The following is a 16,168-nucleotide window of genomic DNA, read 5'->3' as shown; positions in this document are numbered from 1 at the left end:
CATGTTGGCAGGGCTGTGGTCCTTTCTGGAGGCTCTAGAGGAGGTCTCCAGCTTCTAGCAGCAACCTTCCTCCATCTTCAAAGTCAGCACCATTGCATCTTTCTGACCATTCTTCCATAACTACATTTATTCTGACTCCCCCTCCCTCTTCCACTTTTAAGAACCTTTGTGATTACATTGGGCTCACCTGATTAATCCAGATAATCTCCCTATTTTAAGGTCAGCTGATTAATACCTTTAATCTATGAGCAACTTCAACTCTCCTTTGCCATATAACCTAACATACTCACAGGTTCTGGATATTAGAACATGGCGGTAGAACATTCTGCCTACTTCAGACTTGTATACCTTTTTCCTTACCAACCATGGTATACTGTTATCATAACCTTACCCATGGCAGATTTTTAAATCAATACCTACAATTGAAAAATCATTTCTCCCAGTTCTTAAATTAAAAACTGCATTTTTGCAGCAAATGTAGAACCAATGGAATGTTCCAGTATTTCTGTTTCCTTGCTTTCATCTTCTGTAGGTCAACACTGTGTGTAATGCTAATCTTCAACAAGATTTTTCTACCTGTTATACTCTACCTGAACTGAGTGATGTTGTTGTTGGTGGGTGCTACAGAGTTGATTTCGACTCATAGCGACCCCATGTTTTACAGAGTAGAACTGTCCCATAGGGTTTTCTTGGCTGTAATCTTTATGGAAGCAGATCGCCAAGTCTTTTCTTCCGTGGAGCCTCTGAGTAGGTTCCAACTGCCAAATTTTCAGTTAACAGCCTAGTGCTTAACTGTTTTGCCACCAGGGCTCCTTATGTATTTTGAAAAAATATTTTATTTATTTATTTTTACTTTATTGCCCGTTCAATTATTAATTTCCTTGAACCCTTCATCCCAGGTAGTGGCAACTTTTTCATCATTTTTTTATCCATTTTACATATTCAGCTAGAAGAAATTTACCATCAACTTCTATAAATATTGTGACCGTAAGTATGAAAAGCATCCTTATGCTTGACTGAATATGAGGCACATGATTTTTTTAAGAACATCACACCAGTGTTCTAAATTGGCATTTACCTGTCATTGTCTAATACCATCAATTATTGGCTATTAATTCAATCTATTTATAGTTCTAGTGGAAAGACCAATTGCTAGAAAAAGACATCCTATTTGGTAGAGATCAGTGAAACTAGCAATGAAATGGATTGACACAATGACCCAGACAATGGACCCAAACATACCAACAATCACGAAGATGACACAGGACCAGTGTCTTAGTTATCTAGTGCTACTATAACAGAAATACCACAAGTGGATGGCTTTAACAAACAGAAATTTATTCTCTCATAGCCTGGGAGGCTAGAAGTCTGAATTCAGGGTGTTAGCTCCAGGGGAAGGCTCTTTCTCTGTCAGCTCTGGGGGAAGGTCCTTGTCATCAATCTTCCCCGTGGTCTAGGAGTTTCTCAGTGCAGGGACCCAGGGTCCAAAGGATGTGCTGTGCTCTGGGCTCTTCTTGCTTGGTGGTAATGAGGTCCCTCTCCTCTCTGCTCAGTTCTCTCTTTTATATCTCAAAGAGATTGAAGATACAAACTAATCCTGTAGATTGAGTCCTGTCTCACCGATGTAACTACCTCTAATCCTGGCTCCTTAACATCACAGAGGTTAGGATTTACAACACATAGGATAATCACATCAGATCACAAAATAGTGGACAACTTGTAATACTGGGAATCATTGCCTAGCCAAGTTGACACACATTTTGGGGGGACACAATTCAATCCATAACAACCAGGCAGCATTTTGTTCTGTTGTACATAAGGTCGCCATGACATAAGCTGACTCGACAGCATCTAACAGTTGTTGTAATTGCATGTGCTTTGTGCGCAAGTGTTTTGTGCTCTTTTAATTGAGACCTCAAGTGCTCTGTCCTGCTGGGACTAAGCATGGTCCTGCATGAGACGATAGATTAGTGTCCACCTCAGTGGCACACCAAAATGGCAGTTTATAATTGATGCTGCAGTCCATGGCCTGCTGCTGTTCCCTCCCCATTCCCCTCCTTCCCTCTGTTCCCCAACACCTCACCAGACTCCCCACTAGGCTCACTGTTGCCTGCCGGGCCTTCTTGGGCCCATGTCTTTGTGTTCATGTCCATCTTACCTAGAGGAACCTCCTGTTCCGTGATGAACTGAATTCTGGGCGGGGTGGTGGCAGCACAGTGCCGAGGCAGGAGCCTGGGCTTTGGGGCCAGAGGCAGGTGCAGCATCTGCACCCCTGGGAGCTTGTTAGAAATGCAGGCTTTTACCCCAGCCCCAATGAATGCCAGTAAGATCCCCGGATGCTCTACGGAGGAGTGAAAGTCTGTGAGGCACTGGCTTAGAGACTTTGTCATCCAACCTCACCACTTTAAAGAGGGAGAAACCTAGGCCTGGAGAGGTTCATAATGGGCCGATATCACACCACAGGCCAAGGGGCGAGATCTTCATCTCCCACAGAGCTCTCCTTGGCGGCAGCAGTAATAATGTCAAAGGAGCCAGGGAAATGGAGTCTGATATTTGCATTTAGGTTTCAGCTGTGCTTTCTCTTCTTCTGGTATCTTGGGTAAATGCCCCAACCTCCCAGAGCCTCAGTTTTGTTTTCTGTGAAATGGGAAAAATAACAGGCTCTTCCTCACAGGGCTGTTGACGGGATGCAATGAGATTTGAACATGAAATGTGAAGTACCAAACTAATAGTGCCTGCCAGCCAGCCTCCTGATCCCACTCTGCCTCTCCCCTTTTCCCTGGATCAAAATCTGCTCTTCTTTCCACTAGCAGGAAATGCCCAGTTATTTTCCCATGGTGATTTGCGCTTTAAAACCGTTTTACATGGAGTCTACTCCAACTCATGGTGACCCCATGCACGTCAGACTAAGATTGTGCTCTGTGGGGGTTTGAAAGCATATTGCCAGGCCTGTCTTCCAAGGCGCCTGTGGATGGACTTGAACCTCTGACCTCTCAGTTAGCAGTCAAACACATTAACAGTTTGTACCGCCCAGTGCAGTTTAATAGCTAGAAAAACTAAAGGTTTGACATTGTCAGGCTGGGGCTCCAGGCATTAGAGAAGAGGTACACAGGTGTTGGCCAGGCCAGGGAGCCTTTCCTGGATGCTGAGCCCCCTGCAGCATCTAAGTGGGAAAATTCGCTGATGTGCCCTTGCACCCCGTGTGCGTGCGGGTTCTCACTTCTGAAGAATAGGCTGCTCACGATGTGGTTTCATTTCACTCAAAATTGTCCTGCTGACATGGGTGGTGCTTAGAAACGAGGCTGAGCTGTGGGATACTTATTAAGGCAATGATTGTAATTTGCCTTGTGGGGTCAAGCTGGGTTTGGAATCCAAAATTGTTTTCAAACGTTTAGCTTATTGTTTAGTTTTATGTACAGGGACAGATTACCCAATAAGCAAGGTACCCACGGGCTTCATTGTGCTTATTTACTAATCTGTAGTGCACAGTTTCACTGCATCATGAGTTTCATGGGTTCACATAGGGATGTGGGGAAACCCATGTGAAATTGTGCACTACAGGTTAGTAAGTCGGCACAATGAAGCCCGTGCATACCTTGCTTACTATAAGCCGGTGCACACCATGCTTACTGGTTAAGCCACCCCTTTACGCAGCACACATTCCGTAAAACCTCCTTTCTGCTCTGCTAAGGACCAGAGTGGGAGGATGAGGAGTCATCCCCCGTCCTTGAGCTCAGAGTTCAGAGCAGGAGCAGAACTCAGGACTAGCAACGTGCCACATAAGCTGATGGTCAAGCTGGGAAGGGTGGTGGCAGACCAGCCTTTGTATTCTACGGTAGAGCATCGCCGCTCTGGGCCTGAGGGGTCTCCCTTTCTTGCATCCATCCTGTAGCCTGTATCATCCTTTTTGGAGGGGCAGCTTTAAACCGTTCCCGATTGCATGGTTGATGTGGGGCATCTCATCCATGCCTGCTCTCAGGATAGCAGGTCAGAAGGAAGCAGCTTCTTTTCTTTTTTATTGTGCATTAGGTGAACATTTACAGAGCAAATTAGATTCCCATTCGATAGTTTGTACATAAAGTGTTTCATGGCCTGGGTTGCATTCCCCACAATGTGTCAGCCCTCTCCCCATTTCCGCCCTGGGCTCCCTGTTTCCTTTCGTCCTGATTTTCTGCCCCTTCCTGCCTTCTCATCTTTGCTTTTGGGCAAATATTGCCCTTTTGATCTCTACATTGTGCTAAGGAGCACATTCCTCTTGGGTGTTATTGTTTATTTTATGGGCTTGTCTATTGTTTGGCTGGAAGGTGGTCTCCGGGAATGGCTTCAGTTCCAGGTCAGAAGGGTGTCTTAGGGCTGTAGTCTCGGGAGTTCCTCCAGCCTCTGCCAGCCCAGTAAGTCTGGTCTTTTTTGTAAATTTGGGTTTTTTTTCTGACATCTTTCTTCCGCTCTGTCCGGGACTCACAGGGAAGCAGGTTCTTTTCATCTGGGTCCAGCCTGCTTTTGGTGGGAGGATGTCGTTATTGTGTTTAGCTGCCATCCAGCCAGCCCCCGACCCCTGATGACCCCATGCGCAATAGAACAAAATGCTGTCCAGTCCTGCGCCATCCCCACAATTGGTTATGTATCAGACCCACAGAGCTTTCACTGGTTAATTTTCAGAAGTAGATCGCCAGGCCTTTCTTTAGGCTAGGGCCTGCCTTAGTCTGGAGGCTCCTCTGGAACGTGTTCGGCATCATAGCAACACGATATACACCCCATACCTGGGGCCAGATTCCTCAGTGTGGACAAAATGCCCGGTTTATTTATTTTCCAACTCCCCTGTTCCACTCTGGCTTTGACTAAGGTCATCACCCTCGCCCCAGTTGCTCCCCAGATTGCCAGAGTTCAAAGAGAAGGACACTAGTCACCCTGGGCAAATCGTAGGTGGTCTCCTCTTCCTGCCCCCACCTGTGGTCATCATGGGGTTGAGCTCCTCCGCAGCCCCCACCCTGCCTCCTCCCTCTGATATCCAGTGCTCTAGGGGCTTCTACTCTCACTGGCCCCTTTTCATAAGCGCTGCTACCATATGTAATCTGCTAAACTCATTCATATGAAGGAGTGAGTCATTAATAACAACTGCTCCTTTCTGAAGTCTGCATTTCAGCAAGTGGTCCGTGCTTTAATTAAGGAAGAAAGAAAGACACGTGCCTGGTGGAAGGGTGGACCCAGTGAGGGGCTCCTGGGGAGCCATCTCTGTTTGGGGATGCCATCAGGTACATCCTCCTCCACGTGGAGCAAAGGTCGAAGACACGGGCCCATTTGCCTCCCTGTCACCAGCCCTGGGGGTGGGAAGCTGAGAGCCAAGACTCACGCTGCCCGTTATAGAAGTCCGTCCACAGTGACCCAGGAACGTCAGCAGAATTCAACTGTGATTCAAAAACTGGAACAAATCGCTTTTATTAGCTAAGCCCCAAACCTAATTCAAATAGTATCTCTTCACTGGACCATGAACCAACTTCATTATCCCCTTCCCCCGAAGCTGACCAGTTTAACCCACAATTGAACTAAGAGTTTTTCTAAAACTTAGAGCCCCCGCTGGACAGAAACTTAACTGCCATCCAGCTAGCCAAAGCAACCCGTTTTATAGGGGAGGACACTGGGGTCTTGAGGTTGTGGTCCAGCTCAAAGCCACGTGGCACTTCAGATTTGACTCTTTGCTGTTGAGTCGGCCCCGACTCATGGCAGCCCCTAGTAGAACAGAAGGGAAATGCTGCCAGGTCCCCCGCCATCATCATGATTGCTGGCATGCTTGAGTCCACTGCTGCCTTCCAACCTAGGGGGCTCATCTTCTAGCACTATATTGGATAATGTTCTGCTGTAATCCATAGGGTTTTCACTGGCTAATTTTCAGGAATAGTTTGCAAGCCTTTCTTCCTAGTCTATCTTAGTCTGAAAGTTTAACTGAAACCTGTCCACCATGGGTAACCTTAATGGTATTTGAAATACCAGTGGCAAGGCTTCCGTTGTCATAGCAACACACAAGCCGCCACAGTATGACAAACTGACAGACGGGTGGTGGTTTACTCTGGTGTTCCTTTACTCTCTCCACTGTTTCATGTGATCTTTTGACTCAGAACTCAAGAGATTCCGAGCTGTGTTATATATTGTGACTGAAGAGCCTTTCTTAAACTAAAACGTTAGTAACCCAAATGAGAGATGGGTGGCAACGGTGGGACTCTCCACAGCCCTAGAAAATCAGAGAGAAAGCTTTAAAATCTGTTTTGGCCCGGTTTATATGATGATTGCTAATATTATCGTTGCTATTATTATTTACTTTGATTAACCTACTTATTTATAATTTACCTTTCAAGATTATAACTTCTTCTAAATCAGTAGTTCTTAACTGGAGGATATTTTGCCCCTAGGGGATATTTGACCTTATACCTGGTGACATTTTTGGTTGTACCTACTGGGTTCTACTGGCAAGTAGTGAGTAGAGAGCAAGGATGCTGCTAACCATCCTTCAATGCGCAGGACAGCCCCCACAACAAAGCTTTGTTCTTAGCTGCTGTTGAGCCTCTCCCCAACTCATGGCAACCGCATGAGCAAAGAAATGAAATTCTCCCGGGCCCTGCACCATCACCATGATCTATTGAGGATTGGACCGTTGTGGTTCATAGGGTTTTCAGTAGCTGATTTTTTTTCCCTTTTTTTTTTTTGTACTTTAGATGAACGTTTACAGAGCAAATTAGTTTCTTATTAAACAATACACATATTGTTTTATGACATTGGTTGCCAAACCCACAACATGTCAACATCCCCCCTTCTCAACCTTGGGTTCCCCATTACCAGCTTTCCTGTCCCCTCCTGACTTCTCATCCTTGCCCCTGGGCCGATGTGCCCATTTAGTCTTGTTTTGTTTTATAGGGCTGTCTAATCTTTGCCTGAAGTGTAAGCCTCAGGAGCGACCTCATTACTGAGCTCAAAAGGTGTCTGAGGGCTGTACTCTTGGGGTTTCCCCAGTCTCTGTCAGCCCAGTAAGTCTGGTCTTTTTGTTTTTGTTTTTGGTGAGTTAGAATTTTGTTCTACATTTTTCTCCAGCTCTGTCCAGAATCCTCTATTGTAATCCCTGTCAGAGCAGTCCATGGTGGTAGCTGGGCACCGTAGAGTTGTGCTGGACTCAGTCTGGTGGAAGCTGTGGTAGTTGTGGTCCATTAGTCCTTTGGATTAACCTTTCCCTTGTGTCTTTGGTTTCCTTCATTCTCCCTCGCTCTAGACGGGGTGGGACCAGTGGAGTATCTTAGATGGCCGCTTACAAACTTTTAAGACCCCAGACGCTACTCACCAAAGTAGGATGTAGAATAGTTTCTTTATAAACTCTGTTATGCCAATTGAGCTAGATGTCCCCTGAGACCATGGTCCCCAGACCTCATTCACTGGCTGATTTTTGGAACTAGATTGCCAGGACTTTCTTCCTAGTTTGTCTTAGTCTGGAAGTTCTGCTAAAACCTGTCCAGTGTCGTAGCAACCCACAAACAAGCCTCCGGTGACAGCTGTGTGAGGGCTGCACATGATTTGCATTGACTAGGAATTGAAGCCAGGTCTCCTACACAGATGACAAGATTTCTACTGTTGATCCACCATTGCCCCCGTAACAAAGAATTATTCGTCCCAAAATGACAGTGGACCCCATGTTGAGAAACCCTGATCTAAATCAACACAAAGAGAAAAAAAATGTGTCCTGTGATCCTACTACCTTAACAAACCGAACTCTTCACTTTTCCACAAATCTCCCAGCCTCCGCCCACCATGCCTGCTTCAGTTCCTACAGTTCCCCTATAAATGGCAGTAATACGCTATAGAGTCCACTTTCCTTCACTTACTGTTGCATCCTGAGCTTTTCTACCTTGTGCCTGGTTGTCTTCATAATAATTACCCCGAATTTTACCTGACCAGTCTGAGTTTCTCATTGGTGTGTTTTTTGAGGGACTCGCCAAGTAGGCCGCATGTGATGGGAGTGGTTTGCATGGCACTGCTGGGGCCAGCTACTTCCTCTTCCTCCAGCCCAGTCATCGGTGTCATAGTCCTCATCATCAAAAGGCCTTTATGAAGCACCTTGGTGAATATACCCTGGCCCCAGGGCAGGGGGCTAAGGGGGAGCTTCTGCAGCCATCTTCCCACCAGCCCCTAACATCTGGGGCTTGTTGGCTCAGACAGACAGCATATATGTCAGCCAACTACAGAGGCATCCAAAGGCCAGGCTGTGGTCTCCATGCAGAGGGTATGGAACCAGGTCCTTAGGTGACATTCATGCCCAGAGTAAGTGCGTCTGGGCTGCAGGAAGGCTAGCTCTGGGGAGGGAGCCTGGGCCTTGCGTTCTCTCCTGCAGCTGGCTGGAGGCTTCTTGAAGGACAAGGGATTTTAGATTGGGAGGGAGGGAATGAAAGAGAGAAGGAGTGGGGAGAGAGGGAAGGAAGGAGAGGGGAGGGAGAGGGGACGGACAGCAGGTCAACAGGCCTGGGACTGGGGGTCAAGTGCCCCAGGCTCCCAGTGCACAGCCTGGGAGAACACCAGAGGTCCACGGAGCTGTTCTTCCTGAGACCCCCTGCGCCCCCTGCCCTCACTGGCACCCGTTCTTCTCCCGCAGGTGTTCCATGAGCAGGGCATCCTGTTTGGCTACCGGCCCCCGCAGAGTTCGGCCGCTGCCTGCCTCCTCAGCCTTTTCCAGATGACCAATGAGACCCTCAACATCTGGACTCACTTGCTGCCCTTCTGGTACCTCCGGGCCCCCTTGACCAGTCTGTTTCATTCAGGAGCCTCAGAAACTGGCGATTCTCTGAAACACCGCTGCGTTAGGGAGGGCCGAGACTCTGAGCTGGGATTTTGCCCTCCCCCCACCCCCACCAAAACCAGTGCATGGGGGTGGAGCTGGGTGTGTGTGATGGAGGTGGGAGATGTTGGGGCCTGTCACTGCAATGAGCTCCTGATAGCCCCCCCAGACTTGCCCTGCTCCCATACTGCAGTCCCTGATCGGGTGATATTTTCATTTCCTTCAGTCTTGGATGGTTTCTGGGTCTTCTAGAAGCCCTGGTTAAAATGCTCCAACCTGAGCAAGTCACTTCATCTCTCTGAGCTTCATGTGTCCCCATCTGCAAGGCAAGAGTGATTGTCACCCCTCCCCAGGGCACTGTGAGGGTTGTGTGAGAGGATGTGGGTGAAGGTGTCAGGCACGGCTCTGTGGACGCCCCATGATGGTTCTGGAGGCACTTTCTCAGGCGGAAGCCAGCTAAGAGGGAGGCTCTGGGAAGCACTCACACAGCAACAGGAGCTGCACAAAGGTGAAGAGAGGCCTCCCTGAGAAAGGCGGGGAGAAGACCAATTTCACACGCCTCACAACTTTGCTTACTGAGTGGACAGTGGAGATGAGGTCAGAACGTGGAAAGACCTCATAGTGTGTCAGAGCTGGAAGGACCTCAAAGGCCATCCAGGTCACTCTCCCATTCAGGCCACCGTTGGCTGACATATATATGGCCTAAAGAAGGGGTGACTTGCTTACATCACCCACCACGTTGTGTCAGAGGCTACTCTCTGGACTCCCGCTCCAATCGTGCTGAGAATCTAGGAGAGTAGGAGGGACTCAGGGAGGACTGTGAGGGGAGATGGTGCTCAGGAAGGCCCAAGTGCTCCATGCGGGGTCAGCTTACCTGACCTGAAGTCAGAAGACAGGCCAAGGGCAAGGAAACAGTGAAGGCCGTTTGGTTCCAGCAACCCCCCAGTGGAGCGAAGAGAGAGCCCATGCTTGCGGTAGAGCCATGCAAGCTGTAATGAGGTGGTAGCCCCAAGCTCCAGGTCTGCAGACCACTCAAGGGTGGCAACATAGTCCTGCTCCAAGTGACTATAATATGTTGCTTTAATTTTTCACTTAGGCAAAAAGTATATTGTCGTTAGGTGCTTTTGAGTTGATTTTGACCCATAGCAACCCATGTAATTTTATAGAGTAAAACTGCCCTTTAGGGTTTCCTAGGCTATAATCTTTATGGAAGCAGATTGCCAGGGCTTTCTCCTGCAGAACCGCTGGGTGGGTTCCAACTGCCAACCTTTTGGTTAGCAGCTGAGTGCTTAACCATTGCATCACCTGGGCTCATTGGTAAAAAGTATCCCGTTACTGTCGAGTCAATCCGGACTCAAAGTGACCCTATAGGACAGAATAGAACTGCCCCATTGGGTTTCCAAGTCTGTAGTCTTTACAGAAGCAGACTGCCTCCCACGGAACGGCTGGGTGGGTTTGCACCACCGAACTTTCGGTTAGGAGCCGAGGTCTTAACCACTGAACCACTAGTGCTCCTTGTAAAAAGTATGTTGTTGTTGTTGTTAGGTGCCGTTGAGTTGGTTCCAACTCATAATGACCCTATGTAAAATAGAACAACACACTGCCTTGTGCCATCCTCACAGCCCATTGTTGCAGCCACTGTGTCAATCCATCTCATTGAGGGTCTTCCTCTCTTTCATCCATCCTCCGCTTTACCAAGTGTAATGTCCTTCTCCAGGGACTGGTTCCTCCTGGTAATGTATCCAAAATTCATGAGATGAAGTCTCCCCATCCTCACTTCTAAGGAGCATTCTGGCTGTATTTCTTCCAAGACAGACTTGTTCATTGTTCTGGCGGTCCATGGTATAGTCAATGTTCTTCGCCAACACCATAATTAAAAGGCATTAATTCTTCTTCCATATTCCTTATTCATTGTCCAGCTTTCCCATGCATATGAGGCGATTGAGAACACCATGGCTTGGGTCAGGCACATCTTAGTCCTCAAGGTGACACCTTGGCTTTTCAAAACTTTAAAGAGATCTTTTGCAGCAGATTTGCCCAATGCAATGCATCTTTTGATTTCTTGACTGCAGCTTCCACAGGTATTGACTGTGGATCTAAGTAAAATGAAATCCTTGGCAACTTCAATCTTTTCTCCGTTTATCATGATGTTGTTTACTGGTCCAGTTGTGAGGATTTTTGTTTTCTTTACATTGAGGTATAATCCATACTGAAGGCTGTGGTCTCTGACCTTCATCAGTAAGTGCTTCAAGTCCTCTTCCCTTTCTGAAAGCAAGGTTGTGTCATCTGCATAACACAGGTTGTTAGTGAGTCTTCCTCTAATCCTGATGCCGCATTCTTCTGTATATATTCTCGGATTATTTGCTCAGCATGCAGATTGAATACGTATGGTGAAAGGATATAACCCTGACGCACACCTTTCCTGATTTTAAACCACAATTTTTTCTGCTGGAACGACTGGCTCTTCGTCTATATACGGGTTCCTCATGAGCATAATTCAGTGTTCTGGAATTCCCATTCTTTGCAGTGTTATCCATAATTTGTTATGGCACACACTCAAATGCCTTTGCATAGTCAATAAAACATCTTTCTGGTATTTTCTGCTTTCAGCCAAGATCTGACATCAGCAATGATGTTTCATGTTCCATGTCCTCTTCTGAATCCGGCTTGAATTACTGGCAGTTCCCTGTCAATGTATTACTGCAACCGCTTTTGAATGATCTCAGCAAAATTTTATTTGCATGTGATATTAATATTGTTTAATAACTTTCCACATTCTTTTGGATCACCTTTCTTTGGAATTGGCACAGATATAGACCTCTTCCAGGCAGTTGGTCAGGTAGCTGTCTGCCAGATTTCTTGGCATAGAAGAGTGAGTGCCTCCAGCATTGTATCTATTTGTTGAAACACCTCGGCTGATATTCAATTCCTGAAGCCTTGTTTTTTGCCAATGCCTTCAGTGCAGCTTGGACTTCTTCCTTTAATACCATTGGTTCTTGATCATATGCTATCTCCTGAAATGGTTGAATGCTGACCAATTCTTTTTGCTACAGTAACTCTGTATTCCTTCCATCTTCTTTTGATGCTTCCTGTGTCGTTCAATATTTTGCCCATAGAATCCTTCACTATTGCAACTCAAGGCTTGAGTTCTTTCTTCAGTTTTTTCAGCTTGAGAAATGCCGAGCGTCTTCTTCCCTTTTGGTTTTCTAACTCTAAGTCTTTGCACATTTCATTGTAATACTTTACTTTATCTTCTCGAGCTGCCCTTTGAAATCTTCTGTAAAAAGTATACGTGATAATAAATTATAGCATTGTGAAAGGCAACGGAGTCAGTTTCTTCCCCAGGTGCCATGTTCTCCATAGGCTGACCCACTTCTCGTCCATCTCCCAGAGCTCTGCTGGGAGGTTTGTGAGCACGTAGGACATATGTGTATCCCCACCCCCTGGTTCTTTTGTCCCGGTGCTCTGTCCCTTTGCAGTAGAGCATGGAGACCTTGCTCACGCAGCACCTGCACCTCTTTCAGACTTGAACGCCTGCATGGTATTCCATTTTATGGATGAGTCAGAGTTGATTGAGGCTGTTTGGATTTCTGTGCCACTACAAAGAGGGCTGCCCTGTCCATCCTTGTGTGGCAGTCTTTGGGCTCCTCTGCGAGGATTCCTATGGGGGAATTTTGTAGCTGTTTTGTAGACCATTCGACCTGGCCGAGGCACACTCACTGCGCACAGCACCCCTACTCTGTGCAGGCTCTGAGGGAGGATTCCAGTGGAGCAACAGGGGGTAGCAGGAAGGGTTTGGGAAAACCTGGATTAATGTGCCCTAAGGAAATGGGGAAAGGAGCCCTAGCGGTGCAGTGGTTAAAGCACTTAACGGCTAACCAAAAGATGGGTGGTTTGAATCCTGTGGGAGAAAGACGTGGCAGACCACTTCTGTGAAGTTTACAGCCTTGGAAGCTCTGTGGGGCACTTCTACTCTGTTCTATAGGGTCGCTATGAGTTGTAATCCACTCGATAATAACGAGTTTGGTTTTGGGTTTTTAAGAAATGGGGGTGGAGCAGTAGTGGTTTGGTGGTAGAATTCTTACCTTTCATGCAGAAGGCCCGGGTTCGATTCCTGACCAGTTCACCTCATACTCAGGTATCACCCACCTGTCAATGGAGGATTGTGTGTTGTTATGATGCTGGTTAGCTTTAAGCGGAGCTTCCAGACTAAGACAGACTAGAAAGAAAGGCCTAGTGATCTACTTTCAAAAGTTAGCCAATGAAAACCCTATGATTTGGAGTCCCCGGATGGCACGAATGGTCAAGCGCTGGACTACCATCAGATAGATTGGTGGTTCCAACTCACCCAGTGGCACCTCAGAAGTAAGGCCTGATCTGCTTCCGAAAGGTCAGCCTTGAAAACCCTGTGGAGTGCAGTTCTACTCTGCACACACGGGGTTGCCACGAGTTGAAATCAACTTAACGGCCACTAACAGCAGGAGATGACTAGCTCGTGCATTGAAAAACCCTATGGATCACAATGGTCTGTTCTGCAGCCAGTTTGGGGGATGGCACAAGACCAGGTAGCATTTCGTTCTGTTGTGCATGGGGTCGCCATGAATCGGGCACCAATTCAATGGCAGCCAACAATACCACCAAGGAATAATTTTGAGCTAACAAAAGGATTTTTTTTGTTTTTACGTAGTATTTATGTTTTCAGTGAAGGTTTACTCAACAGTTTAGGTTTCCATTCCACAATTTCTACACAAATTGTTCAGACATTGGTTGCATTCCTCACAAGTGAGCATTCTCAATATTTCTATTCTGGTTGTTCCATTTTCATTAATCTAGTTTCCCTGCCCCCTTACATTCTCACCTTTGTTTTAAGTAGTTGTTGACTGTTTGCTCCAAGGAATATGTTTTGAGAAGCAGGAGATCTGTAAGCTTTATTTCTGCTGGGACAGGAGGAAAAAGCCCTCTAGCATAGCCAGAAGAATTTAGCAATGCTCCTGAAGTTCCTTCTGGAAAGGCTTTGTGGAGTCTCCTTCCCTGGAGGAGTTAGTGGGAGAGGGAAAGCCATTTGCTAGGAGCAGCTTGTGGAAATGGGGAGCTCTACAGGCCAGGCCTCCAGGCGTGGGTTAAAGGTTAGACAGGTCTGATGCAGATCTGTGCCATATCTCTGCCTGTGATGGAGCCCAGAGATTTGTGCAAGGCTCAGAGACTGCCGTGGGACTCGGCCCCTCAGAAAAACGATTGCAGTCTTAGTGGAGGAAGACTGTGGAAGAGGAGGGAGAAGATAGTTCTGTTGCCTCTAGACTTTCAAGACCCCACTTGGGCATGGCTTCTGTGCGAGGAGCCTTCCTGCAAATGGAACACAGGCAAGCTAGAGGGGACAAAGCCAAACCACAAGGATGGTAGGAGTCCAGATCCCAATCATGTGCAGAATGGTCGAATGAACTGGGGTTATTTAATGCGAAGTTCAAGTTTAGGGAGTGTGTGTGAAGACTGCCTTAAAAATCTTGATGGGCTTATTGTCTGTAGTCCTAATAGGGAGATCTAGGGCTGATCAGTGGAGACAGATTCCAGTTCAATGAGGGAGAACTTTCTCCAACGCCCACAGTTACCTTGGAAGCAAGCATGCACACTGAGGCTGGAGAATCACTTGGGCAAGATGCTGCAAGAGGAGAGGGGAAAGAAAGAGATAAACCCTAAAGGCTCTTTTATGTCCCTTCTGCCTATTCCCAACCTCTTGCCTCCCAAGTGAAAAAGGACCCGTCCCCTCGCCTAGCTCATGGCATTTCACAGAAGTGAGAACAAGTAGGGATTGGTCATCCCAGGGGCTTGGAAGACAGAAGAGAGGCAGATAAGAGGACCCCCTGCCACAGAGGGTGAGCCGGGCCATGCTCTGTTTTAGGTTCTTCACGTGGAGGTTTGTGACCGTGCTGTATGTGACGGATGTCCAGAATGACAGCTACTCCTGGCCTCTGCTTGTGTACATGGGTACCAGCTGCGTGTACCCCTTTGCATCCAGCTGTGCACACACCTTCAGCTCTATGTCCAAGAATGCCCGACACATCTGCTACTTCCTGGACTATGGCGCCGTCAACCTCTTCAGCCTGGGTACGTGAGGCCCAGCTGTCACCCTCCCCTGGACTGGGCCATTTGGCCCTTCCCCCCATATGACCTGGGGTCGCTATAAGGCTTTCACGAGTTTGCAGAAGAGTCGTGGAAATATCAGTGTTCCTGGTAGGTGCCTTATGAGTGTTTTGTAAGAAACTTCTCCAAAGATGTGCTAGTAAATGGCTCACCACTGGAGCTTCCAGACTAAGACAAACTAGGAAGAAAGGCCTAGTGATCTACTTCTGAAAGTTAGCCAGTGAAAACCCTGTGATTTGGAGCCCCTGGGTGGCGTGAATGGTCAGGCGCTGGACTACCGTCAGGTAGATTGGTGGTTCCAACTCACCCAGTGGCACCTCAGAAGTAAGGCCTGATGGTTTGCTTCCGAAAGGTCAGCCTTGAAAACCCTATGGAGTGCAGTTCTACTCTGCACACACGGGGTTGCCATAAGCAGAAATCAACTTAACGGCAACTGATAACAACAGGAGACGGCCAGCTAGTGCACTAAAAACCCCTGGGGATGAGAGCCCCGATTTGCAGTGTTTGCTGATGTCCCTGGTGTAAATACTCCCACCCTGGCTGGCTGGAAACTACTGATAGGAAATCATTGAGTGGAGCGTTGGGAAGATGTATGCACAACTGTGTAAGTCCACTCTACAGGTACTAAAAAAAAAATACCCACTGCCGTCAAGTTGATTTCGACTCATAGCAACCCTATAGGACAGAGTAGAACTGCCCCATAGAGTTTCCAAGGAGCACCTGACAGATTTGAACTGCCGACCTCTTGGTTAGCAGCCGTAGCACTTAACCACTGCGCCACCAGGGTTTCCGTACGTATCGTAGAAGCAAATTGACGGCTTCTCTTGTGAATGTAATTTACTTAATGTAAGCTTACGCAGTTTAAGTTCTGAGGATGGCTTTTTAATAACTGGCTCGAAAGATTTCTCAGACTTTAACAGCCGGCTCTCACAGTCCAGGATGAACTGACTCCAGATGCTCAGTGCAGGTCCCTGTCGTGCCCAGTAGAGAAGTAGGGTGGGGTCATGAGCGCAGTGCCCCAAGGCTTAGAGGAATTAAGAGAGATGCGTGAAGGCCCACAGGAATTGAATGGTGAGCCCAAAGCTGATAAAGCTGGGTGTTAACACTTCCAAGTTCCTTGTCTTTTCCTCCAGCTGTGATGCCCCTTACCCCGCCTCCTCTTCTCTTCTCCCTCTTTTGGACATCTTCCCATCCCCCGGCACCCTAGTTCTAGCCTCTTCC

At 47.4% G+C, this 16,168-nt stretch overlaps 1 protein-coding gene across 1 annotated transcript in view; it reads left to right on the top strand.

The window, feature by feature from the left end:
- The window catches only part of PAQR5 (progestin and adipoQ receptor family member 5), a 98,515-nt gene that overhangs the window by 60,890 nt on the left and 21,457 nt on the right, over nucleotides 1–16,168 (top strand). Inside the window, exons 3-4 of the mRNA XM_064267330.1 lie at nucleotides 8,627–8,754; nucleotides 14,706–14,911. Of these exons, the coding sequence (XP_064123400.1) occupies nucleotides 8,627–8,754; nucleotides 14,706–14,911 (334 nt within the window). The remainder of the gene's footprint in view (nucleotides 1–8,626; nucleotides 8,755–14,705; nucleotides 14,912–16,168) is intronic.

Source organism: Loxodonta africana, chromosome 13 (genome assembly GCF_030014295.1).
Source record: "Loxodonta africana isolate mLoxAfr1 chromosome 13, mLoxAfr1.hap2, whole genome shotgun sequence".
Taxonomy (NCBI): Eukaryota; Metazoa; Chordata; class Mammalia; order Proboscidea; family Elephantidae; genus Loxodonta; species Loxodonta africana.
This window is presented reverse-complemented; position numbering and strand designations above follow the sequence as displayed.